This window comes from Mastigoproctus giganteus, chromosome 5 (assembly GCF_048544385.1).
Source record: "Mastigoproctus giganteus isolate SK-2022 chromosome 5, ASM4854438v1, whole genome shotgun sequence".
In the NCBI taxonomy this organism is placed as follows: Eukaryota; Metazoa; Arthropoda; class Arachnida; order Uropygi; family Thelyphonidae; genus Mastigoproctus; species Mastigoproctus giganteus.
In genome coordinates, this window is record NC_143579.1 from 219,314,527 (window position 1) to 219,334,644 (window position 20,118).

The window sequence follows — 20,118 nt, forward strand, 5'->3', positions numbered from 1 at the left end:
GTATAGTCCACCAGCTGGAGCGATTCACCAAACAAAACTTAAACTACAATAGCATCTTCAAAGGAATAGTTTGCTGGTAAAAGGCGCAATAGAATGTATTAATTACCAAAACAGAGGGTTTAAGTAAGTAGTCACCAGCAACAATATAAACAATAATCATATTTACATGATACTGTACAATAAAATACTATTGAAATATAACTTGAAAACATAAATCTCAATAGACAATTTATGTTGGCAGGACAATTCCAGCCAGTAAAATGGATCTAACCATGTCCTCTTTGGCTGTAACCAAGTCCAATGATAAGCATAATCATTATGAGAATTAATTAGTCACAACTTGCGACCAGCCAGAATCAAATATATACATAATTTAGCAGTAAAAATAATAAATAAGGTGTTATATTATTATTAAAAATTCAAACATTGAACATACTTCAACAGGAATGAAAAACAACTGTATCATACACTGCTAAAAAAAAAAAAAATGCCCATAAAGTATTATTAATTATATTGATAATGTCACATTTATTAATACAGTAATACTCCGACTTACGCTACCCCGACTTACGCGAACTCGGAGTTACGCGGTTCTTGATTTTTTCGTTTGGCAACGCTGCCGCCCACTATCTTCAAGGTCGTTTTTCATATGTTATCGATATACGGTGCGACGGCAGAGAATGAGAGCGAAAGATGAACAAAATTCAACTTTGCTGCTTTTATGTTTTTTTATATCAGTGAAGGGGAAACACATTTCACCATAATAACGTAAAAACCAACACAATTCCAGCTATCGGTATAATCGTAAATGCAATTAGATCGAGTTTACTACCAGTTTATAACAGATTTCACTAGCAGAAACGCAACTGGATTTTTATTGTTTTATGGTAGTAACCCCTAGAAATGTGAGGTGTTAATAGCGTATCTCTGCCTTTATGGTGTTGTTTATTCAGTTGCTACATGCGCGCAGCTTTGTTTATGCGTATCAAGCGTGCCTCCTCGTTTTGTAATTGTGCTTTATTCCCTAAAAATGAGTAAAATACTTAATTAAAAGGTGTGAAAAGGAAGCGTCCTATTGAAGACACTGCAGATTCAGAGAGAAAAAGAAAAGCAATTATCGATAAACAGAGGCGGACTGGGTCAAAAATTCTTACCCGGGAAAATTTATAGTGGCCTCATATGGCCACTATAAATTTATGGTTTATGGCCAAAATCACACCGGCCCACCGGGGTTTCCCCGGTAAGGCTTATGGCCAGTCCGCCTCTGTCGATAGAGAAAAAATATGAAATTGTGAAACGCTTTGCTTTGAGCGAAATGAAAGACCATGTGATATTGCACGTGCTACAGGCCTAAATGAAGCAACGGCAAAAAGCACATGGCAATTGCAAACTTGACAGGTTGAAAATTGAAAAGGGCTCAATTGTAAAGGGCTTAAAAATTTTAGAAAACATAGACTCCAACGAAGAACGCGTTATAGCTACAAAGCAAGGAATAAAAAAAATTATTAGCTTGCTACGAAGAAATTCTGCGTGAAAAAAAGAAGGCGCTGTGTCGTAAGACGAATTTGTTAGATTTTATGAAGCCATCGACATCGAAATAACTTTTTAACGTAAGTCATTTGTTTTTGTAATACATATTTTGTATTAATATGTATAAAGAACTGCAATTTTATTAATATTTTTCTTCTAAACTAGTGTTTTTGTTAGTCCTTGGTCCCAATTAAGTAAAATTTATATGCAAAGTTGTACCCCGACTTACGCGAATTCGACTTACGCGATTTTCGTCGGACCCACCTATCGCGTAACTTCGGGGTATTACTGTATATACAATTAAGATTAGCTGTGATTAAAGAGGAAATCACAACAGAACATCAGAGCAAATAATTAAAATAACAAAATTCTTGTGTTAGATAATTATTATTTGATTATCAGAACATTTTCTGGCAGTAAAATATATATACAATTCAGAGCAGTAAATCGAGGCTAAAGAAATTTCCTTTAAATTTTTTGTTATATTAAACTGGAGACACTTAACAACCGAAAGTAAACCCAAGGTACTTATTTATAACATGAAACTTATACTGTTATAAAGAACAATACATTACTATAATAACTGCCAAAACAGAAAACTATACAAAATTCAATTTACAGTATAGAAAGCCAGAAGACAATAAATACGTAACAAATACTGGTACTAATCGTATCCTATAAACTTAAGTATAATTTGTACACATCTTCGTTTGCTCCTGAGCACGTAAAAATTCTGGGCAGAGAGGGTCTTTGAAAGAGTGAGAAGCATTCTTCTTTCGTGCCTTACAATTCGGGCAGGTAATTGGAGAGTTAGATAAAGGACAATCATTTGCATGATGACCTGATTGGGCACAGTGTCCGCAAGTTTGATCTTTTTGTCTACAGTATTTAGCCGAACGTCCAAACTGGAGGCACTTAAAACAACGAGTTGCTATAAAGAAATCCTTAATCGTATGGGCAGCCCAGCCAAGAAAAATATGTCCTTGAGCTCCCAAGAAATGTAATCTAATCTTAGGAGAGACTTCTATGATCCAATGTAACTTAGTCTTATTTCTCACAGCCATTTTGAAACGGATTTTAAAATCATTAGTTAATTCTTCGAGGGAAACAGTGGAATTAGAAAAATTTTTATTAAAGAAGTCGTCAAGAAAGTCCTGTTCTGAGGTACATCGTAAACGACCATGGTTGGATTCAATAACTTTGGAGAGTCAGATTTTAGTTTAAGTTCATTTAATTTATTACACTCTCTTAGATAATTAAGATCACTCAAGGAAGCTGTTTCCACTGCAAGACCTTTATCCTGCAATTTTCTGATAGAATTAATCTTTAAGGATTTAATGTCTGGCTTTAAATTAAGTACCTCATGCATCTCTTCACTTGTTTTCAGAGGACAATCAATGTCAGCTTTTATAATCAATACATGCTTAGCCTGAGCGCCCGGGGGTAACAGCCTCAGAAGGAATCAATGAAACACCGGTGGAAAGGACACTGGCAAAGGAAGCCATTAGTAGAAGTTGTCACAGGTGGATTGTTCATTTTTAGGTTAAGATCTGTTAAATTTTCCTCCAAAGTATTTATTTTAGTCTGAAGATCAGAGAGTAAGCGATCCTTGGCAATGAGATCCTCCTTCATGGAATCCATCTTAACATTCAGTTGAATATTATCATTAGATTTAATGTTTAGTTCGTCAGTTAGAGAATCTATTTTAGATTTTATTTGATCCCTCTGAGCAGACCAAGCAGCAGCAGCAGCAGCAGCCTTGGCATTCTCAAACTCCGTTTTGTTAGCCCAAGAATTGTAAGAGTGAAGTATGTCTTCTGACTTGGACCAGATTGACCAAGATAAGGTGATCAATCTAGAAGAAATTATTCCACCTTCCTTGAATAAACTTATAAATTGTTCTCTATAAGCCCTAAAAGCATTAGATAAATCCTCATTAGCTTTACTAGATGTTTCACTTGAGTTAGGAGAGGTGTTTGATTTCTTAGGACTAGGTTCAGGGCATTTAGCCCTAACATCAACTAATTTAACCATTGGATTCAAATTTTTTACATGCTGAGGAGCAGGAGTCAGTTCCTTAGGCATGTCCCCAAAAGAACAAGAAGAATCTTCAGAACTACTATTATCCATCATGAAAACAAAATATACAATGTATTTAGTCCCTTTCAATAAGCAGCCGGCAGTGTTAAATGATATAACTAGGCAATTTGAAGAAAATAGTATTTAATGTCAAATACACCACAGGCACTACAAAAATACTTAAAATTAAGTAATTTAATTTGAATTATGCTCACAAAGTTTGAGCTCAATTCACATAATACGGACGGAGATATAGGTGTTTAAAGCTAGAAAATTTTTAGCCAAAACCAGCCCACAATGGAAATGGAAGGGCAGTTTAAGTTCCACAAGAAGAAATGACTATAACTCAGTCCCTAATGCACAAAATCCCAACAAACTTCTTGGGGGGGGGTCCTTAGGGCAAGAAGAGATTATATACCAAGTGGCAAAATATAGGAACACTTTAACACAATATTAAAAAAAAAAAATTAGGGCTTCTGCGCCAATATATATACACATAGATAAAGGCAGCCATTATTAACATAAAGGCAGCCATTATTAACATAGTAACATAAATTATCAACATATATAATTCCATACATACACTTAGTACTGGGCAACCAATATTTTGCCCTAAAGATACACCGTAAATGTTCACTCAGCATACCCACCAAATGTTCACCACCACCAAAAGTAAAACTAATGTAATTCAATGAGAGCTACACGAAATGGCGGCTCCCAATGGAAGCCGCCATATTACAAGATGGCAGCCTTCAATTTTCACAAGTCCGCCAAAATTTCCCACCACTTTGGGGAAGAAGACATGGCTACCATAAACAAAATAAACTTAATATTGTAGGCAAAAGCTTAAAAATTTTATATCTTCTTCTGTATTGGCACAAAATAAAAACAAAACTGTGACCCCAGTTCCACGAACAGCACCCTGGTATGCCAGAAAACACTAGACACCCCCCCCCTGTACAGAGGTCAAGGGCCACCACACAAGAGATAATACTCTCTGAGAAGAAAATCAATGTTAACCAGCAGCCATTTTTTTACTTTAAAGCAGCAAGATATTATCGATGAAATTGAAGAATGGTTTTTTGTTTAGCAAAATGCCATTTCCTCTCAGACAGTCACAAAAATAGTATCACTTCACTCACCACATCTTCTACTTTCAAGGACACACAAACTTACAGGGGAAGGATGGCCTAAAAACACTTCTACAAAGATAAATTCCAAGAGACTAAGTACCACACAACATCACTAAGCAACAGTCATTGCTTTGCCAGTATGATACTAACGTTGATTCAGTAGAGTAAGTAGTGGGCGTGAACATAAAACGTTATATCATTCATAACCACAGTTCTAGCTGTTTAATTTTAAAACGGTTCTGATTTTCATCAAATATGTTTTCACAAAAACATTTCATGCATACTGGGTACACATGCAGTTTTTTCTTGACATTAGCTAGAGCGGAATGCAAATTTAAAAGAAAAGAAAAAAAAAAAAAAGAGTATCTCACAGTTTAATTTTAGTATTAACAATCTTAGAAGAGGATTTTCCCCTCAGACAATCTTTGATGCCATATTTTTCTAAAATTTGAATTCGGTGTTTTTTCAAGGCCAACAAATCCTAAATGCTGGTTCAAACAGGAGATGCCAGATCAAAAATTATGGGAACACACTTCTAATATTTGTCTTAGTGCAAATATTTGATCTTAGCATCCCCCTCTAGAAATTGCACATTTCCACAATAGTATTTTATAGGACAAAACTTAAAGAGCCCAAAGGTTATGAAATGTTTTAGAAACAGGTTTAGGCATTGCATTAATTAAGGGTGATGTTTCATTTACCATATCCCAGATAGGTTGGAAAGGATGCAGAGAAGAGTAACAAGACTTGGCAGAGCAAAACCAAGTCTTGCAAAATTTTGCCATCATATCAAAATGTTTTTACTCTTGATTTCCTTTTGCTGCAATATATTGATGCAAATAAAAGACAATTACTAAATAATACTTCTTGACAAGTTTCATACCCTGCAGCCAGTAAGCTCTGGATACATTCTTTCTCTTTGAAGGCTAACTTTCAAATCGTCCTCCACCTTTATTCTTGTCAACATATTTTTGGCTTGAAGCAAAGGAAACTGTGTACCATTGGATTTATCATAAACTTAAAATCAGTAACAAAAAAGGGCAGAATATTGAACAGTTAAAGTTCTAAGTGAGGAGTAAAATTTTTTTGACACAACATAATGTGTCAGCATCAAAAAATTTGGAACATATTATAGTATAATGCTTTAAAAGGTTTAAGAATGATAAATGTTGATGGTATTTTTACTCCTCAGACAACATACAAGGGGCATAAATTTAAATTGAATAAAGATAGTTACAGAATAAATATTCAAAAATTTGAATTTTTTTCAGGCCAAATCTTGGCAATGATAGTGAAGACAATGGGGAGAGATTCCACCAAAATATACAATGAAGAAGAGGTTCCAAGGAAGGTGGGACCTTTCTTGCATGACGGGAAATGCTCTGATTCTTAGTTCAGGACGGCCACACTGATAACAAAAGACAGATGTCCAAATTTACATTTTTAAGGAAATTTTTTTTGATTAACCCAAAGAGGGCTTTTATACTTTTTAATTTGCGATTTTTGTAGCTTGTTATTTACTTTTTACGAAGATTAATACTGTATTATGTACAGAAGTTAAATATTGGTAATAAATCTGATATATATATATTACTGCATATTTATTTTTCTTTTCATTTCTAAGGTCATGTTCAGAATCGGCATACTCAAATTCATAAAGCAATCCCAAGAAATGTAGCTAAGCAGTCATTTTCAGAGTTTGTTAGACAGTGTTATTAGAAGGAACGTGTAGTGTTGTTTTTTTTTTTTTAGCTGATGCTATATCACTTTTGTTTCCTAACATCATTTTGCTAATGCTAATACTAACTTGTAATAATTGCAATACACAATACATTTGCACTTTTAATTCTTGAAACGCTAATGTATCAAAATATTCCTTTAGCAATAGATACAGTAACAAAGGGTGACATTTCATTACCATTTCTTAGATATTAAATTTTATTTATGTCTGATACATCAAACAATGCCCTCTAAAGGCATTAAAACAGAGCACATGTTATCTTCCAAAGAAAAAGTTTACCTCGCTTTTCCGTTGAAAATGTGTTAAACTGCCTAAACTAAATTTATCACATGCAAAATCCAAAATAAAAATGCACAGCAACTTTACTGCTACTAGACTGTTTAGTTAACTATAAATAAAAACCAAATGTTGATGAAAATAGCACAAACTTCCACCATCAGTGTACTGCATTGAGGAGTTGTTTCATTTCCTGTGCTTGCTTTCACAGCACACATTTATTGACTGCTAAAGCAAAACAGGTATTTGCATCAATAGCATATCATTTTGGAGTGGCTTATACATATCTGTGTCAAATAGCAGCAAACATATTAAGGCAAGATCATATATAAAATTATATTACATAAATATTTTATCATAATTCACTGTACCTTTAATCGGGTAAAGGTGTCAAACTCTGCAATACTGAATCCTAGTGAACCATCACCATACAGAATAACTACATCTGATTCTGGTCGACACAGCTTTGCACCAAGGGCAAACCCAGCCCCTACACCTAATGTTCCAAATGCACCAGGATCAAGCCACATTAGTGGGCCTCTTGGCCTACGTAAAACTGTGTATGTTTTATTATGTTACAATACAGAAAATAGTTATCAAAGAATTGAAACTTTAAAATTATCATTTTTGCTTTTTAATTAGATATGAAAGGTGATGCCTGAATCATTCTCTGGAAATCTACAAATGAGAGAAAGTTTTAACAACTATCATATAATATAGTTATAATAATTTTATTTTATAATAAAGATCTGGGTTTTTGTTACCTGGCAAAAAAAAAAAAAAAAAACTGTAGATATCTCTTTTCCAACCAACTTATAGAGTTGGTTGGAAAAGAGATATCTATAGTTCACTGACACTGGACACAATGGGAAGAGAAAAGCACACATATTCAAAGATCAGACATAGAACCTAGAAGCATCAACAAAAGATAGGACCAGTGTATATTGAACAAGTGTCTTTGGTGAACAAGTGAACCACTTCTGCCCATATTAGGAGTGTTGCTATTCTCCATGCAACCCCTCATATGGTTCGAGCCATTCCAGCCTCCAGTTTGTGCATGGCTCAAACTGGAGGGTGAAATGGCATTCAGTAGTGTTCCATGATGAAAGCCATTTTGGCCTTGATGTGATTAAGGGATGAGACTTGCTGGGGGGGGGGGGGTCCTCATGGAACAAGAAATTCACGGGCTGTTTGAGGTTACTAAGAGTAAGGGTAAAAACAGATGCATGTATACTAACATTAAGAGCATAGCAAATAAATTTGAAGCACTGGTCAAGTTTTTTTTTTTTTTTTTTTTTTAGGAGCATTAGCAACTAAGGCCATATTGCTCCGGGATATGCGGTGGTCATTTCCTGACCTTTCCGCATCCTCCGTATTTGGTGGTGACGGGCTCGAACCCCGGTCTAATCAAGAAGCGTGTGCTATGCACTGCTGCTCCTTCCCACCTGGCTACAGAGGTGCCACTGGTCAAGTCATCAAATGCAGCCATTGTGGGAATATCAGAGACATGGTGTCACTCAGATATAAGGGATTCAGAATGTGAATATGGAGAGTACAATGTTTACAGACAGGACGGGAAGGGGGGGGAATTTAAGCTCTAAGTTAAGAAGCACAAATTCTAAGGGAGTGCATCCAGTGGACATGGGTAGTCAGTACAATGCTGAGTCAGCTTAGTGTGATATAAGCATTGGGAAAGCATGAATGAGGGTACGAGTATGCTACAGACATATAGAGTGGGCCAATAAATCAGAATATCTTATAATGGGGGACTTTAATTTACCAGATACTGACTGAACTTGTGGGTAGGTCACTCACATACTAGCAAGATGTGTAGATTTATTGGATGACTGTTTTGTAGAGCAGCATGTCAGAGAGGCAACAAAAGCAAGAGGTACTCTTGATGTGATTATCAGCAGCAATTCTTCATGCATTAAAAACCTGCAGATAAAAGACCCACTAAGGATGTAACCATTGTGAAAGGCAAAGGAAAGGTCTTTTGCTTTCATAAAAGGTGATTACAGGTCTTAGATAGTTTTTAAATTCTCTGCAGTGGGATCAATTAATGAAGTTACCAACATAAAAGTTGGTAACTTCATTACCAACTCGGGAATTATTAACTCGGGAATGTAATCTATAGAAACTACTAGACTTTTTACATCAATCAACATAAATAGGTTTCAGATGAACTGGTGAGACTTTTGGCACAGAAGAAAAATGCATGGGATGCCTATAAATTAGCACTCGGGGATGTAATCTATAGAAGCTACTAGACTTTTTATATCAACCAACATAAATAGGTTTCAGATGAACTGATGAGACTTTTGGCACAGAAAAAAAATGCATGGGATACATATAAATTATCAGGTGCCATAGATGCCTACAGTAGATATAAACTAGTTTGCAATCAAGTCACAAAGGAGGTTAGGTAAGCTAAGGCAGATTACGAGAAGTCTCTGGCAAAGAATGCAAAGACAAGCAGTAAAAACTTCTTTACTTATGTACACATATGAAGAAAGGAGGACTGTATTGGTCCACTAGATATGAATGGTTTAACCGTTGATGATCCTGGTCAGGTTGCTGACAAATTGAATAGGTATTTTGCATCTACATTCAACACGATTTTTAGGGATAGGGATGCCAGCAGTGTATCAAATTCTAATGAAGAAATGAATAATTTTGTCATAACAGAGAGGAAGTGGAAGAGATATTGCTGAAACTAAATGTTAGTAAGTTAGTTAATGCATGCAGCTTGTTGCACTTTAGGCCAATTAGGTTTTTTTTTCTTAAACTAAGTTAATTTTTTTGTGATTAATAGAAGCGAAAAGTAAATGATGTTATCTCCTTATCAATAATTACTAAAATTATAACTTTATAGATCACTTAATAAACCTCTATAGCTTTAAATTCTTAGCAATTCAGTTTATTACAACTATAGAGAGTATATGGGAGGAGAATAATAAACATTATACACATATATGCATGCATGGACTGTCTAAAGCTAACAATACTGCATTAAAACTGCATTTGATCTATGAATTTCATTTCTAAATACAAATTGTATGGAAAAAAGATATAATAATTGCTAGATTTCTATTGGTCCATTTTAATGAAGTTTGGAAGGCTCAACAAATATTTTTAAAAAGAATCAAACAAAATTTCATGAAAATTCATCCACTAGGAGTGGAGTTGTTACTTGTAGATGGATGACATGGTTAAGACAATAGGTGCATATGCATATATAGAAAACATATAGCATATAAAAGGAAAAGAAAGAAAGTGACAAAGATAAGAGAAGGAAGAAAGTGACAAAGATAAGAGTGTTTCATGGACCACTGATAAAAAGAAATAACCCAACAACCATAATGAATACAGGACAATAAATATAAGTAACAGAACAAAGAGATAACAGAAAAAGAACAAAGTATATAGAAAAAAAAAAGTAAAGGAATGAAATAAATCATGGTATAGTAAAAAAAAAATATGAATATAAACACATAAAAAAAGTAATTTCATAATACACAACCCTGGTGTCATTATCAAGAGTCAACCACCATACAAAAGACAACAATAGTGTCTGTTTCTGACACGATATAACTTTTCTATTTGTTTATTTGTATTTTTTATACATATATTTTTTTTACGTATACCGTGATTTCTTTCATAACACACGATGCTGATGTCGTTATCAGGAGTCAATCACCAAGATTGCCCAAAAAGACAACAATAAAAAGTCTGTTTCTGACGCAAAGCATGTGCCAAGAAATAAAGGTAAAACAAAGAGTTAAAAAATTTATTGTAAATTTAGAATGAATTTAATAAGCTTATGAGGTTGAAGCCAAAAGTAAATATATATTAGCTGTTGTTTTTGGTTTTTAGGAGCATTAGCAACTAAGGCCATATTGCTCCGGAATATGCGGTGGTCCTTCCCTGACCTTTCCGCATCCTCCGTATTTGGTGGTGATGGGCTCGAACACCGGTCTAATCAAGAAGTGTGTGCTACGCACTGCTGCTCCTTCCCACCTGGCTACGGAGGCGCCTATATATTAGCAGGATACAAGTAGTAGGCACATGATTTACGGTGTCTACTATTTGTATCCTTCTGCATATACACTAAGTGTTCACTGAATTATGACCACCCTATGAAATCTGAATGCGACCCATTGACTACATGAGGTACAAGAGTGCGGAGTTAGTCGACCTACGTAGCATAGATATGGTGTCAGTGGTTCAGTAGGTAGTAAAATTCCGAACAAGATGGGTAAAATGAAGGATTTATCGGGACTTTGATAAAGGACAGATTGTGGGTGCTTGACGAGCTGGTGCCTCGATTTCCCAAACGGCTGAACTGGTGGAGTGTTTGAGAGCCGCCGTAGTTAAAGTGTACCATGATTGGCGTAAAAATGGTCAAACAACGACCTGGCGGCAAAACTGCAAAGGTCAGCAAAAGGTTGATGTTAGAAGTGAGTGCCAGGTCTGACAACTTGTACAGGCAAACAGGCACAGCACTATTGAAAAGTTGACTACCCAATACAACATGGGCCAACCCGGAACAATATCTGGCATGTCCATAAGGTCATCTTCCAGTGCTGGCACTCAGATAAAGCTGCTTTTGATTTTACATTTTTTTTTTTTTTTTAATGACAAAAGGTGAATCACAATTGAATATAACTTGGAATCAGTTTGATTACTATTATCAGTAGCAATCAAAAATGTCCCATTTTTCAGAGTAATTACTACCTATTCTCTCCCTATTCATGTGATTTCATTAACAATGCCTGTTGCTTTTGTTTATCCACAACCATATTTTTTTGCTATTTTGCTATCAGGAAACATATTTCTGAACAAAGGAGCTGCATAATCATCACAACTCAGAGGAAGTTTTGTTCTATGACAAAAGATGCAAATAAATATTTGCCACGTGACTTCATTGTCACCATGAAAGGCAATATATATTTTTTGCATTCCTTTCTATGCATTGTGCACTGTCCTTATGCTTATTTGTTTCTAATTTCTGATTAAATCAGGTTTCCTGCCACTTGAAATTGAAAAGTCATATCTACATATGGTACACAAGAAAAATGTTATCATTTTGAGATTTTACTATATGGAAAATCTTGTGTATATGTCTTCTGCAATTTTACATGATATTTCTTTGGCATCTTAATGAAAGACATTGTTAATTTGCCTTGCACTACACAAGAACTATGAAATGACTGCCAGTGAGAGAGAGAGACCAACACTTATCAGGAATTTCTATTCTGCAATGTAGATTACCATAGCACACCTAAAAGCCAATTCATTAACAAAGATATTCAGAAATTTGCAAAGTTAAAAAAAATCCAATTTTAATGTAGTTTTATTATTATTTATTTATTTTTTTTTTGTGAAAAGGAGGAGAAAAACTGAGTTTTTTCAAAAACAAGGAGAAATTTTTTGTCACCAACTATATTATGATGGTGAGACTGAGAAAGGTCAAACTGAATAAAAAAAAAAAAAAAAAAAAAAAACGATTCTACATCTTAAATTTGGACAGATGGCAGCTATGAGCTATTGTCAGAGAAATGTAGGACAGGTGAAATAGAACTGGGGTATGTCTGGCAGAAGCAAAAGTTTATGATGTTGAACAGTTATTTTTTAAGGTTACAAAGGGTGATATTTTTGTACATGCTGATACCAATGATATTAAGAATAGGCAAAGTAAGGATTTACTTAACAAGTACAGAGTAATGTTGAGAAAAAACCACAAGTTAGAATTAAAAATCTAAGTATCTGGAATTTTGTCCACGGCGCCTCCATAGCCAGGTGGGCAGGAGCAGCAGTGCGTAGCACATGCTTCTTGATTAGACCGGGGTTCGAGACCGTGACCACCAAATACGGAGGATGCAGAAAGGTCAGGGAATGACCACCGCATATCCCCAGAGCAATATGGCCTTAGTTGCTAATGCTTCTAAAAACCAAATAACAAACAACCACAAACAATTTTGCCCACACATGATAGGAGGAAGTGCATGATGAGAGCCCTATCAATCATTTCAGTCCTAAAGAGACTGTGCTCAAGGGAAAGAATTTTTCTTAGTATGATGTGTACTTGTTAACAGGGGAGACTGTTTTTACAGAGATGAGACCATTTAACTAGAAAGGATGCAAAAATGTCTGCTGATGCTATTTTGCAGATCAGAAAGCTGCTAGTTTGGGGGGGGGTACACAAATTAATAGTTTAATGGCAGCTGCAAGTAGAAGTGAAACTGATTCGTGCATTGCTTCTACTGGAGCATGCAGAAGCCTGGAAATCATGGTGTGGGAGGGATTACAATGCTTGCTGAGGTCCTAATATGACAAGTAAATATATGGCCTGTGTTAGAGCTGCTAAGAGCAAAACCATGCACTCGTATCTTTGTTTATACTCCAATGCTAGGAGCATCTTAAGTAAATTTAATGAATTTGAAGTATTGGGTAAATCATGAAATGCAGACATTAGGAATATCAGAAACATGGTGCCATTCAGACATAGTGGATGCACAACTTAAATGTGGGACATGCAGTGTGTACAGAAAGGACAGAGAGGAAAAGAAGGGGGAAAGTTATGCTCTTGGTTAAGAAACAGACTGGATCTAAGGCAGTGCACAGTTGATGTAAATTGTCAGTGTAATGTTGAGTCAGTTTGGTGTAACATGAACACTGGGAAAACAAAAATGAGAGGTAGAAACATGTTACGGGTAGAAACATGTTACTGTGATGAGTGTAATAAGCAACTTTTCAGTCAAATAGAACTGAGCAGTAAATTGGAATTTTATAATGAGAGATTTTAACCTATATTGACTGGAACTTGTGCACTCATCACTCACACAGTAACAGAACTTTTCTGGATTTATTGGATGACCACTTTCTACACCAGCATTTTAGAGAGAAAAGAGAAATAATCAGATCAAGAATATTAAGCAAAAGAGAAACTGCTGAAACTAAAAAAAACATAAATAAGGCACTTGGCTGACAGAATCTATCCAATTATAGTAAAAGCGACAGCAAAAGAGGTAAGCAAACCTTTATCCATAAGAGAAACCATCCTTAGATTCAGGGATGATCCCTACAAGTTAAGAGATGTGCAAGTGTCTCTTCTATTCATAAAGGGGGAGAGGATCAAAGAGCAAAGTGAGTAACTACAGACCTGTATGATGGTCTTCCATTCCAGGGAAAATAATGAAGTCAATGGTTAAAGAAGTAATACTGTTTCATATGAAAGACAACTGTACAAATTGGAGTAGCATGGTAGAAGATGAGTCGTTATTAATTGCAGCTGCTCTTCGTGAACTAATTTCTTTCTAAGTGAGATTAAATTAAACCAATTTTCACAATGCAGAATAAGTGTATATTTCTATAATAAATCAAGAAGCAGGTGTTGACTCTTCTACATTCATTGCTTTTAAAAAAATAAGTGTAATAGAAATAGTATGAATTATTCTCACCTCATAATGTATGCAGCACTGCCAACAAAGTCACCACCATCAGCCACCAAAATAGTATTGTCTCCTAATGCTGAATCAAGTTCATGTAGTACTTTTAGGGAATTCAAGTGCATATCTGGCAAATTCTCTGCCATTTCCCTATGGAAGATTAAATTTCATTTAATATGTTTCTTTCCATTAAGAAACCTATTCCCCTCCTAATTACCTGTTATCCAAAATCTCTATACAATACAACTTCTATATAATATATTATACAGATGAACAATTCTTTGCTACTCATTCTGATAATTTAGTATGCCACAGTCCATTGAGTGCATAGCAGGAAAGTAGACATCAAACATTTTCTGTAAAAATGTTTGTGAAATTTTTCTGCAACTGCTACCTAAGCAAATCATCATTTCTTATTTTTAACCAATAAGCATACAAGAGATAATTAGTAATTCCCCTCCATATGCATGAGCTTCAAATCAGAGTACTATAATTGCTATTCTATGAAACTACCTAAGTTATTCACAGTTTCCTGTGCTAATTTAAAACATTTATCTGAAAAACTAATTGTTTAGGTAAACAAATATTTGAACACAACAGATATTAGCATACGTGCAACAGAATCAGCACACAGCTAGCAGTTGATGTGAGCATTATAAAGCAACAAGTGCAAACAATACATAATGATATCAGAACTAAATAATGAAGGTAGGGATAAATGATGCAGGATACTATATTAAATATATGCCATGCTCAGTCCCCTTTAATTATTAATTGATCTATCTGCAGTTGGGTAGTAATAGGACAAGGGGACTATCTATGGTGAGCTGTATGGAATGCATTACTTTTTTTATTACCTTTTCTAATGAAAGATGACTCATTCTACTGAGTAAAGCAAAAAACATTTGTATGAATTTTTTTTTATGAATTCAAGGTTACTGTATGTGATAATCCTTCTTTGAAAATCTAAAACACAGCATGTACTTAATTAAAATATACAGTGAAACTTCTCCTAACGGACACCTCTCGTTAACGGACATCTCTCTACAATGGACATTTTCAAATTCCCCAACTCACCTCCATTGGTTTTAACGTGTTTGCAGCTTCTGTCTAGCGGACATTCTCTGTAACGGACGCGGACAGGCAATCTGCACTGTTTCGTTTAGATTAGCACTTAATTTGATCTCCCCGTAACGGACAGCGGGCGAGCTTACGGCCCTTTTTCTAGGAACTTTTTCTTCCACGTATTGCCTCAATCGTGTGTTTATTTTCTATTTCCGATTCTCTGAATTTTATCAAGGTTTACGTCGCGGTCTAAACCCTTTTTCAAGAATTTTAAGGCACGTGTAAAACTTCTGATGAATTCGGGGAGAATATGGTCGGCCTTTCGTCTTTTCAGTTTCAGTTTTCAGTTTTGTTCAGTGTCGTGTGAAGTGCACATTGTCTTCTCGTAAAAATTTAACTTTAAAAGATAAAGTCGAACTCATTAATGCGTATGATCGGCAAAAAAATAGTGTTCGCAATCTCGCTGCAAAATTCAAAATCGGGAAGACGCAGGTAAGCGACATCCTAAAGAAAAAAAATGAACTGCTCAAACAATTTTGGCAACACGGAAATGATCAGGTTCAAAAATCATTCCCGAAAATTGTTGGACTTCAAATTTGTCGCGCACGTGCTAAACAAATTCCCATTAATGGGCGGCCTATTATTATGGAAAAGGCTTTGGAGGTTGCGAAATCTATGGGAGTAAATGAGTTCAAAGCTTCTGTGGGATGGCTAGACAAGTTCAAAACTCAGCATAAAATTTCTTGGAAAACCGTAAGTGGTGAAGGTGGATCTGTTGATACTGGGGTTGTAACAGAGTGGACCGTCAAATTGGAAGATTTATGTTGTGATTTTGAAGCTAAGGATATTTACAACTGTGACGAAACAGGGTTGTTTTTTTAAAGCTCTTCCTGAAAAAACAATTAGTCTAAAAAACGAAAAGTGCCAGGGCGGAAAAATTTCTAAGGAACGCTTGACTGTACTATTGTGTACAAATATTCTGGGAGATTTTGAACAACCTCTTGTTATAGGAAACCCACAAAATCCTCGTTGTTTCAAGGGCATAAAGTTGAATCTTTTGGATGTTGACTGGAAGTCTAATAAAAAAGCGTGGATGACACGAGATATCATCAGCGAATGGATAAGTCACTTTAACCAAAACATGATTCGTCAAAACAGAAAAATTATTCTTTTCATGGATAATGCTGCATCTCACCCGCACATTGAATTGTCCAACATTCAAATCGTTTTTCTGCCACCAAACACATCTGCAGTGTCAGCCCTTGGATCAAGGGATAATAAAAAATTTTAAACTTCACTACAGAAAACGTGTTTTAAGACATCTTCATTGCAAACATGAACGATGTAACATGTGCGAGTGACCGTGCAAAGAAAATCAGCATCCTAGATGCGATTCAGTGGATTTCCTCTTCAGTAAACGCAATTAGAAAACAAACTGTCATGAACTGTTTTGTAAAGTCTGGCTTGTCAAACGCAAAAATTGAAGTTGTGAACAGCAATGTGGAGCACCAAGAAGAACAAGAACTTCATCTATTGATAATGTACGATACTTCAGCTACAAGTGACCCTGGCTACAAAGGTATAGACTCAAACCTCACTACAGAAGATGGTGCTCTAGATATCAACGACATTATCATCGATATTTTTCAAGAAGTTCCTCATCAGGATGAAGAAATGGAAGGAGGTCATTCTGTGTCAAAGAACTTATTAACGACGAACCACCGATGAAAATAGAAGAAGCGCTCATACAAATCAATCGTTTAAAAATGTTTTTTGCCGCTGAAGAAGATACTGAAGGACTTTCGATGGTTTCTTCACTCGAAACAAATGTTGAAAACAAAATTATCAGCCGGAAGAAGGTGCAGAAGAAAATAAGTGATTACTGTATGCATTTTTCTTAAGATAAAGTCATAATATGCATAGCACAATTGTATGTATATTATTTACAAAAATATTGTGCAAAATCTGTATATATTTTAATTTAATTTTACATTAAACGTTTAACGATTTTTCTTTCTTTCCTTTTTTTTTTTTTTCTCCCTCAGACTTCTTGTTAGCGGACACTTCTCTCTAACGGACACATTTTCGTTCCCCATGGCTGTCCGTTAAAGGGAAGTTTCACTGTATATAGTAATATAAATGAACCAACTAAGATGAGAACAGAAAAAAAACTACAATAAAGTAAAATAATAAATATATAAAATACGCTACCCTCTAAAAAGTATCCAGACACATGTTGGTTTCACATATTATAGATTACTGCCAATCAACATCACTGCCATTCACTTAAATAGTGCATCAGTCACCCTTTGGTTGCTATATGACACACTCGACCCTTCTGGGTAGAAGTCTCACCAATGAATAATAGACTGCAGTAGCATATTCCTCCTGCAGAAGAGTGACCAGTCAAGATAGTGATGTGGTATATATTAGTCTAGTCACTTTTCTATAGGAGGAACAGAGGACAATCACTGCAGTCTATCATTTACAAATTCTGAACAATAGTCTGAACCCTGGAACATTCATAAGTGTTCCATGGTGTTTAAACTGGAACTCTATGCCAGCCATTCCAACTTTTGTATATTCACATCTATGAATCATTCTCAAATAGCATTATAAATATGACATGTAACATTATCCTCTTGAAACAAACATGGATCTCTGACAGAGAATTGGGAACATTATCCTCTTGAAACAAACATGGATATCTGCTAGAGAATTGCCACATTCAAGGGACCATGAAATTGCACAAAACATTAACTCTGTACCAGGTGTGGGGTCGTGGGGTCTAAGAGATCCCATGGATTTTATTTTTCAGGAGGAAAGATTACTAGAAGGAATGTTCAAAACAATGGGTAAAATTTATTTATTTTACCTTAAAAAAAAACATTCTTTTTGTTAATTCTTCTAATAATTGATACTTTCTTCTTTAACCTTTTACTGGTCACATTAGAAATTTGTTGCACCTGATCAAGAGTTAAGGCACCCATAGACTGGAGATGTGCAAATGTGACCCCAATCCACAAAGGAGAATCAAAGGGAGACACAGGTAATTACAGACCTGTTCGTTTAACTTCTGTTCCATGGAAATTAATGGAGGCACTGGTTAAAAAAGCATTGCAGGGTCATCTAGACAAGACTTCAGTTATAGCTCGGACGCAGCATGGGTTTGTTAAGGGGAAGTCTTGTCTGACTAATTTGATTGGATACTATGATGTAGTCACAAAGGAACTGGATGCAAAGAATAACTTTGATATCATATATTTGGATCTTAGAAAAGCCTTTGATACTGTTGCACATGAAAGAAAGACTGCTGCACATATTGGAGCAGTGTGGCATTGGAGGCAAATTGCTGCTATGGATAAACGGATGGTTGAGTGGGAGGAGACAGAGTGGTAATCAATGGACACTGCTCTTCATGGACTAATGTTATTAGTGGAGTCCATCAGGGTTCAGTGTTGGGTCCATTGTTGTTTTCTGTATTTATACGTGATATTGATGATGGTATATCAGGCTTAATGTCCAAGTTTGCAGATGATACAAAGGTTGGCAGGGCAGTTAATTACACTAATGACAGTACACTGCTGTAACAGGATCTAGAAAAGTTGAGCAGATGGGCTGAGAGGTGGCAAATGAAGTTTAACATTGACAAATGTAAAGTACTACATATGGGAAGCAGTAATCCCAGAGTAACGTATCAACTCTGTGGTACCACACTGACAGTGGTAGAGAATAAAAAGGACCTGGGGGTAATTGTGCAGGCAGATATGAAGTTTTCTGAGCAGTGCAGACAGTCTGCAAGAGTACCTCATGGTGTCTTGTCAATGATATACATGAATTTTTCTAGCAGGGATAAGGAGGTGATTATCCCCTTGTATAAGGGAATGGTCAGGCCACACCTTGAGTACTGTATACAGGTCTGGAGGCCTCATTTTAAGAAGGATGTAGAGCTGTTGGAACGAGTACAGAGAAGGGCAACAAGATTAGTGAATGGAACAAAGGGTTGCTCTTATGAAGAAAGGCTTAAGTTTTGCAAATTACAGTGTCTGGAGACTAGGCACCTGCGAGGTGATCTGATTGAGGTGTATAAAGCCTTGAATGGTTTGAGCATGCTCAATGCGGGACTCATCCTCTTGCTTAGAATAATCACCTGAGAGGGCATAAATTCAAATTGAGGAAAGACGGTTGTAGGATAGATGTGCAGAAGTTTGCCTTTAGTCAGCAGGTGGTTAATTGCTGGAACAAACTTTCATCTGTCGTTGTAAAGTTGATAGCTTAAATAGATTCAAGGCAGAACTTGACAAACATTTGGAGCGAGTGAATGGGTGAAATAGGGGATTTTTTTTTTTTTTTGGCTGATGCTATATAAGCTTGCTTTTTGCATCATGTGCCTTTGCTAATGCTAATGCTAAGGTAGGCATCAGTGTTCATGGTTCCCTACACAACCACCAAATGTCTTAGGCCATACTCTACACCATAACCCTACTTCCTTTGAACAAAACTGTTGACTGAATGCAGTAACAGACATCCTTCAGATATCCTCCACACCCACGCGCCATGATAAAAACTCTAATTTATATGGCTTGTAGACTTTCCTTATATACCGGTCTGAGTCATTTATTTATTCAGGAAGGTCCATGGACTATGAAAAGAGTGTCATCCACATACTTTTTTTGGAGGGTAGTACATCTAAAAGTATTACTGAATAAATCAACTACTGAGTGTCGGGCACTCAGGATGAAAGGTCCATAATCACGGATGGTCGTTAGTGTAGTATCTCAAATAGAGAGCTTTATGGTAACTAAAAAAAGTTTCTAGTACCCCAGCTTGGCCTAAAACTGAG

General features: G+C 35.8%; 1 protein-coding gene across 2 annotated transcripts in view; it reads right to left on the reverse strand.

Moving 5' to 3' along the window:
• Nucleotides 1-20,118, reverse strand: part of LOC150086117 (2-hydroxyacyl-CoA lyase 2-like) — a 167,190-nt gene that overhangs the window by 19,018 nt on the left and 128,054 nt on the right. The window contains exons 13-14 of one of the 2 annotated variants that reach the window (XM_090374390.1): nucleotides 14,223-14,360; nucleotides 7,131-7,305 (exon numbers count right to left, since the gene is read on the reverse strand). In XM_090374390.1, coding sequence (XP_090230516.1) covers nucleotides 7,131-7,305; nucleotides 14,223-14,360 — 313 coding nt within the window. Of the gene's footprint in view, nucleotides 1-7,130; nucleotides 7,316-14,222; nucleotides 14,361-20,118 lie in introns of those variants that run through there. The other variant, XM_090374391.1, reaches the window with a different exon arrangement.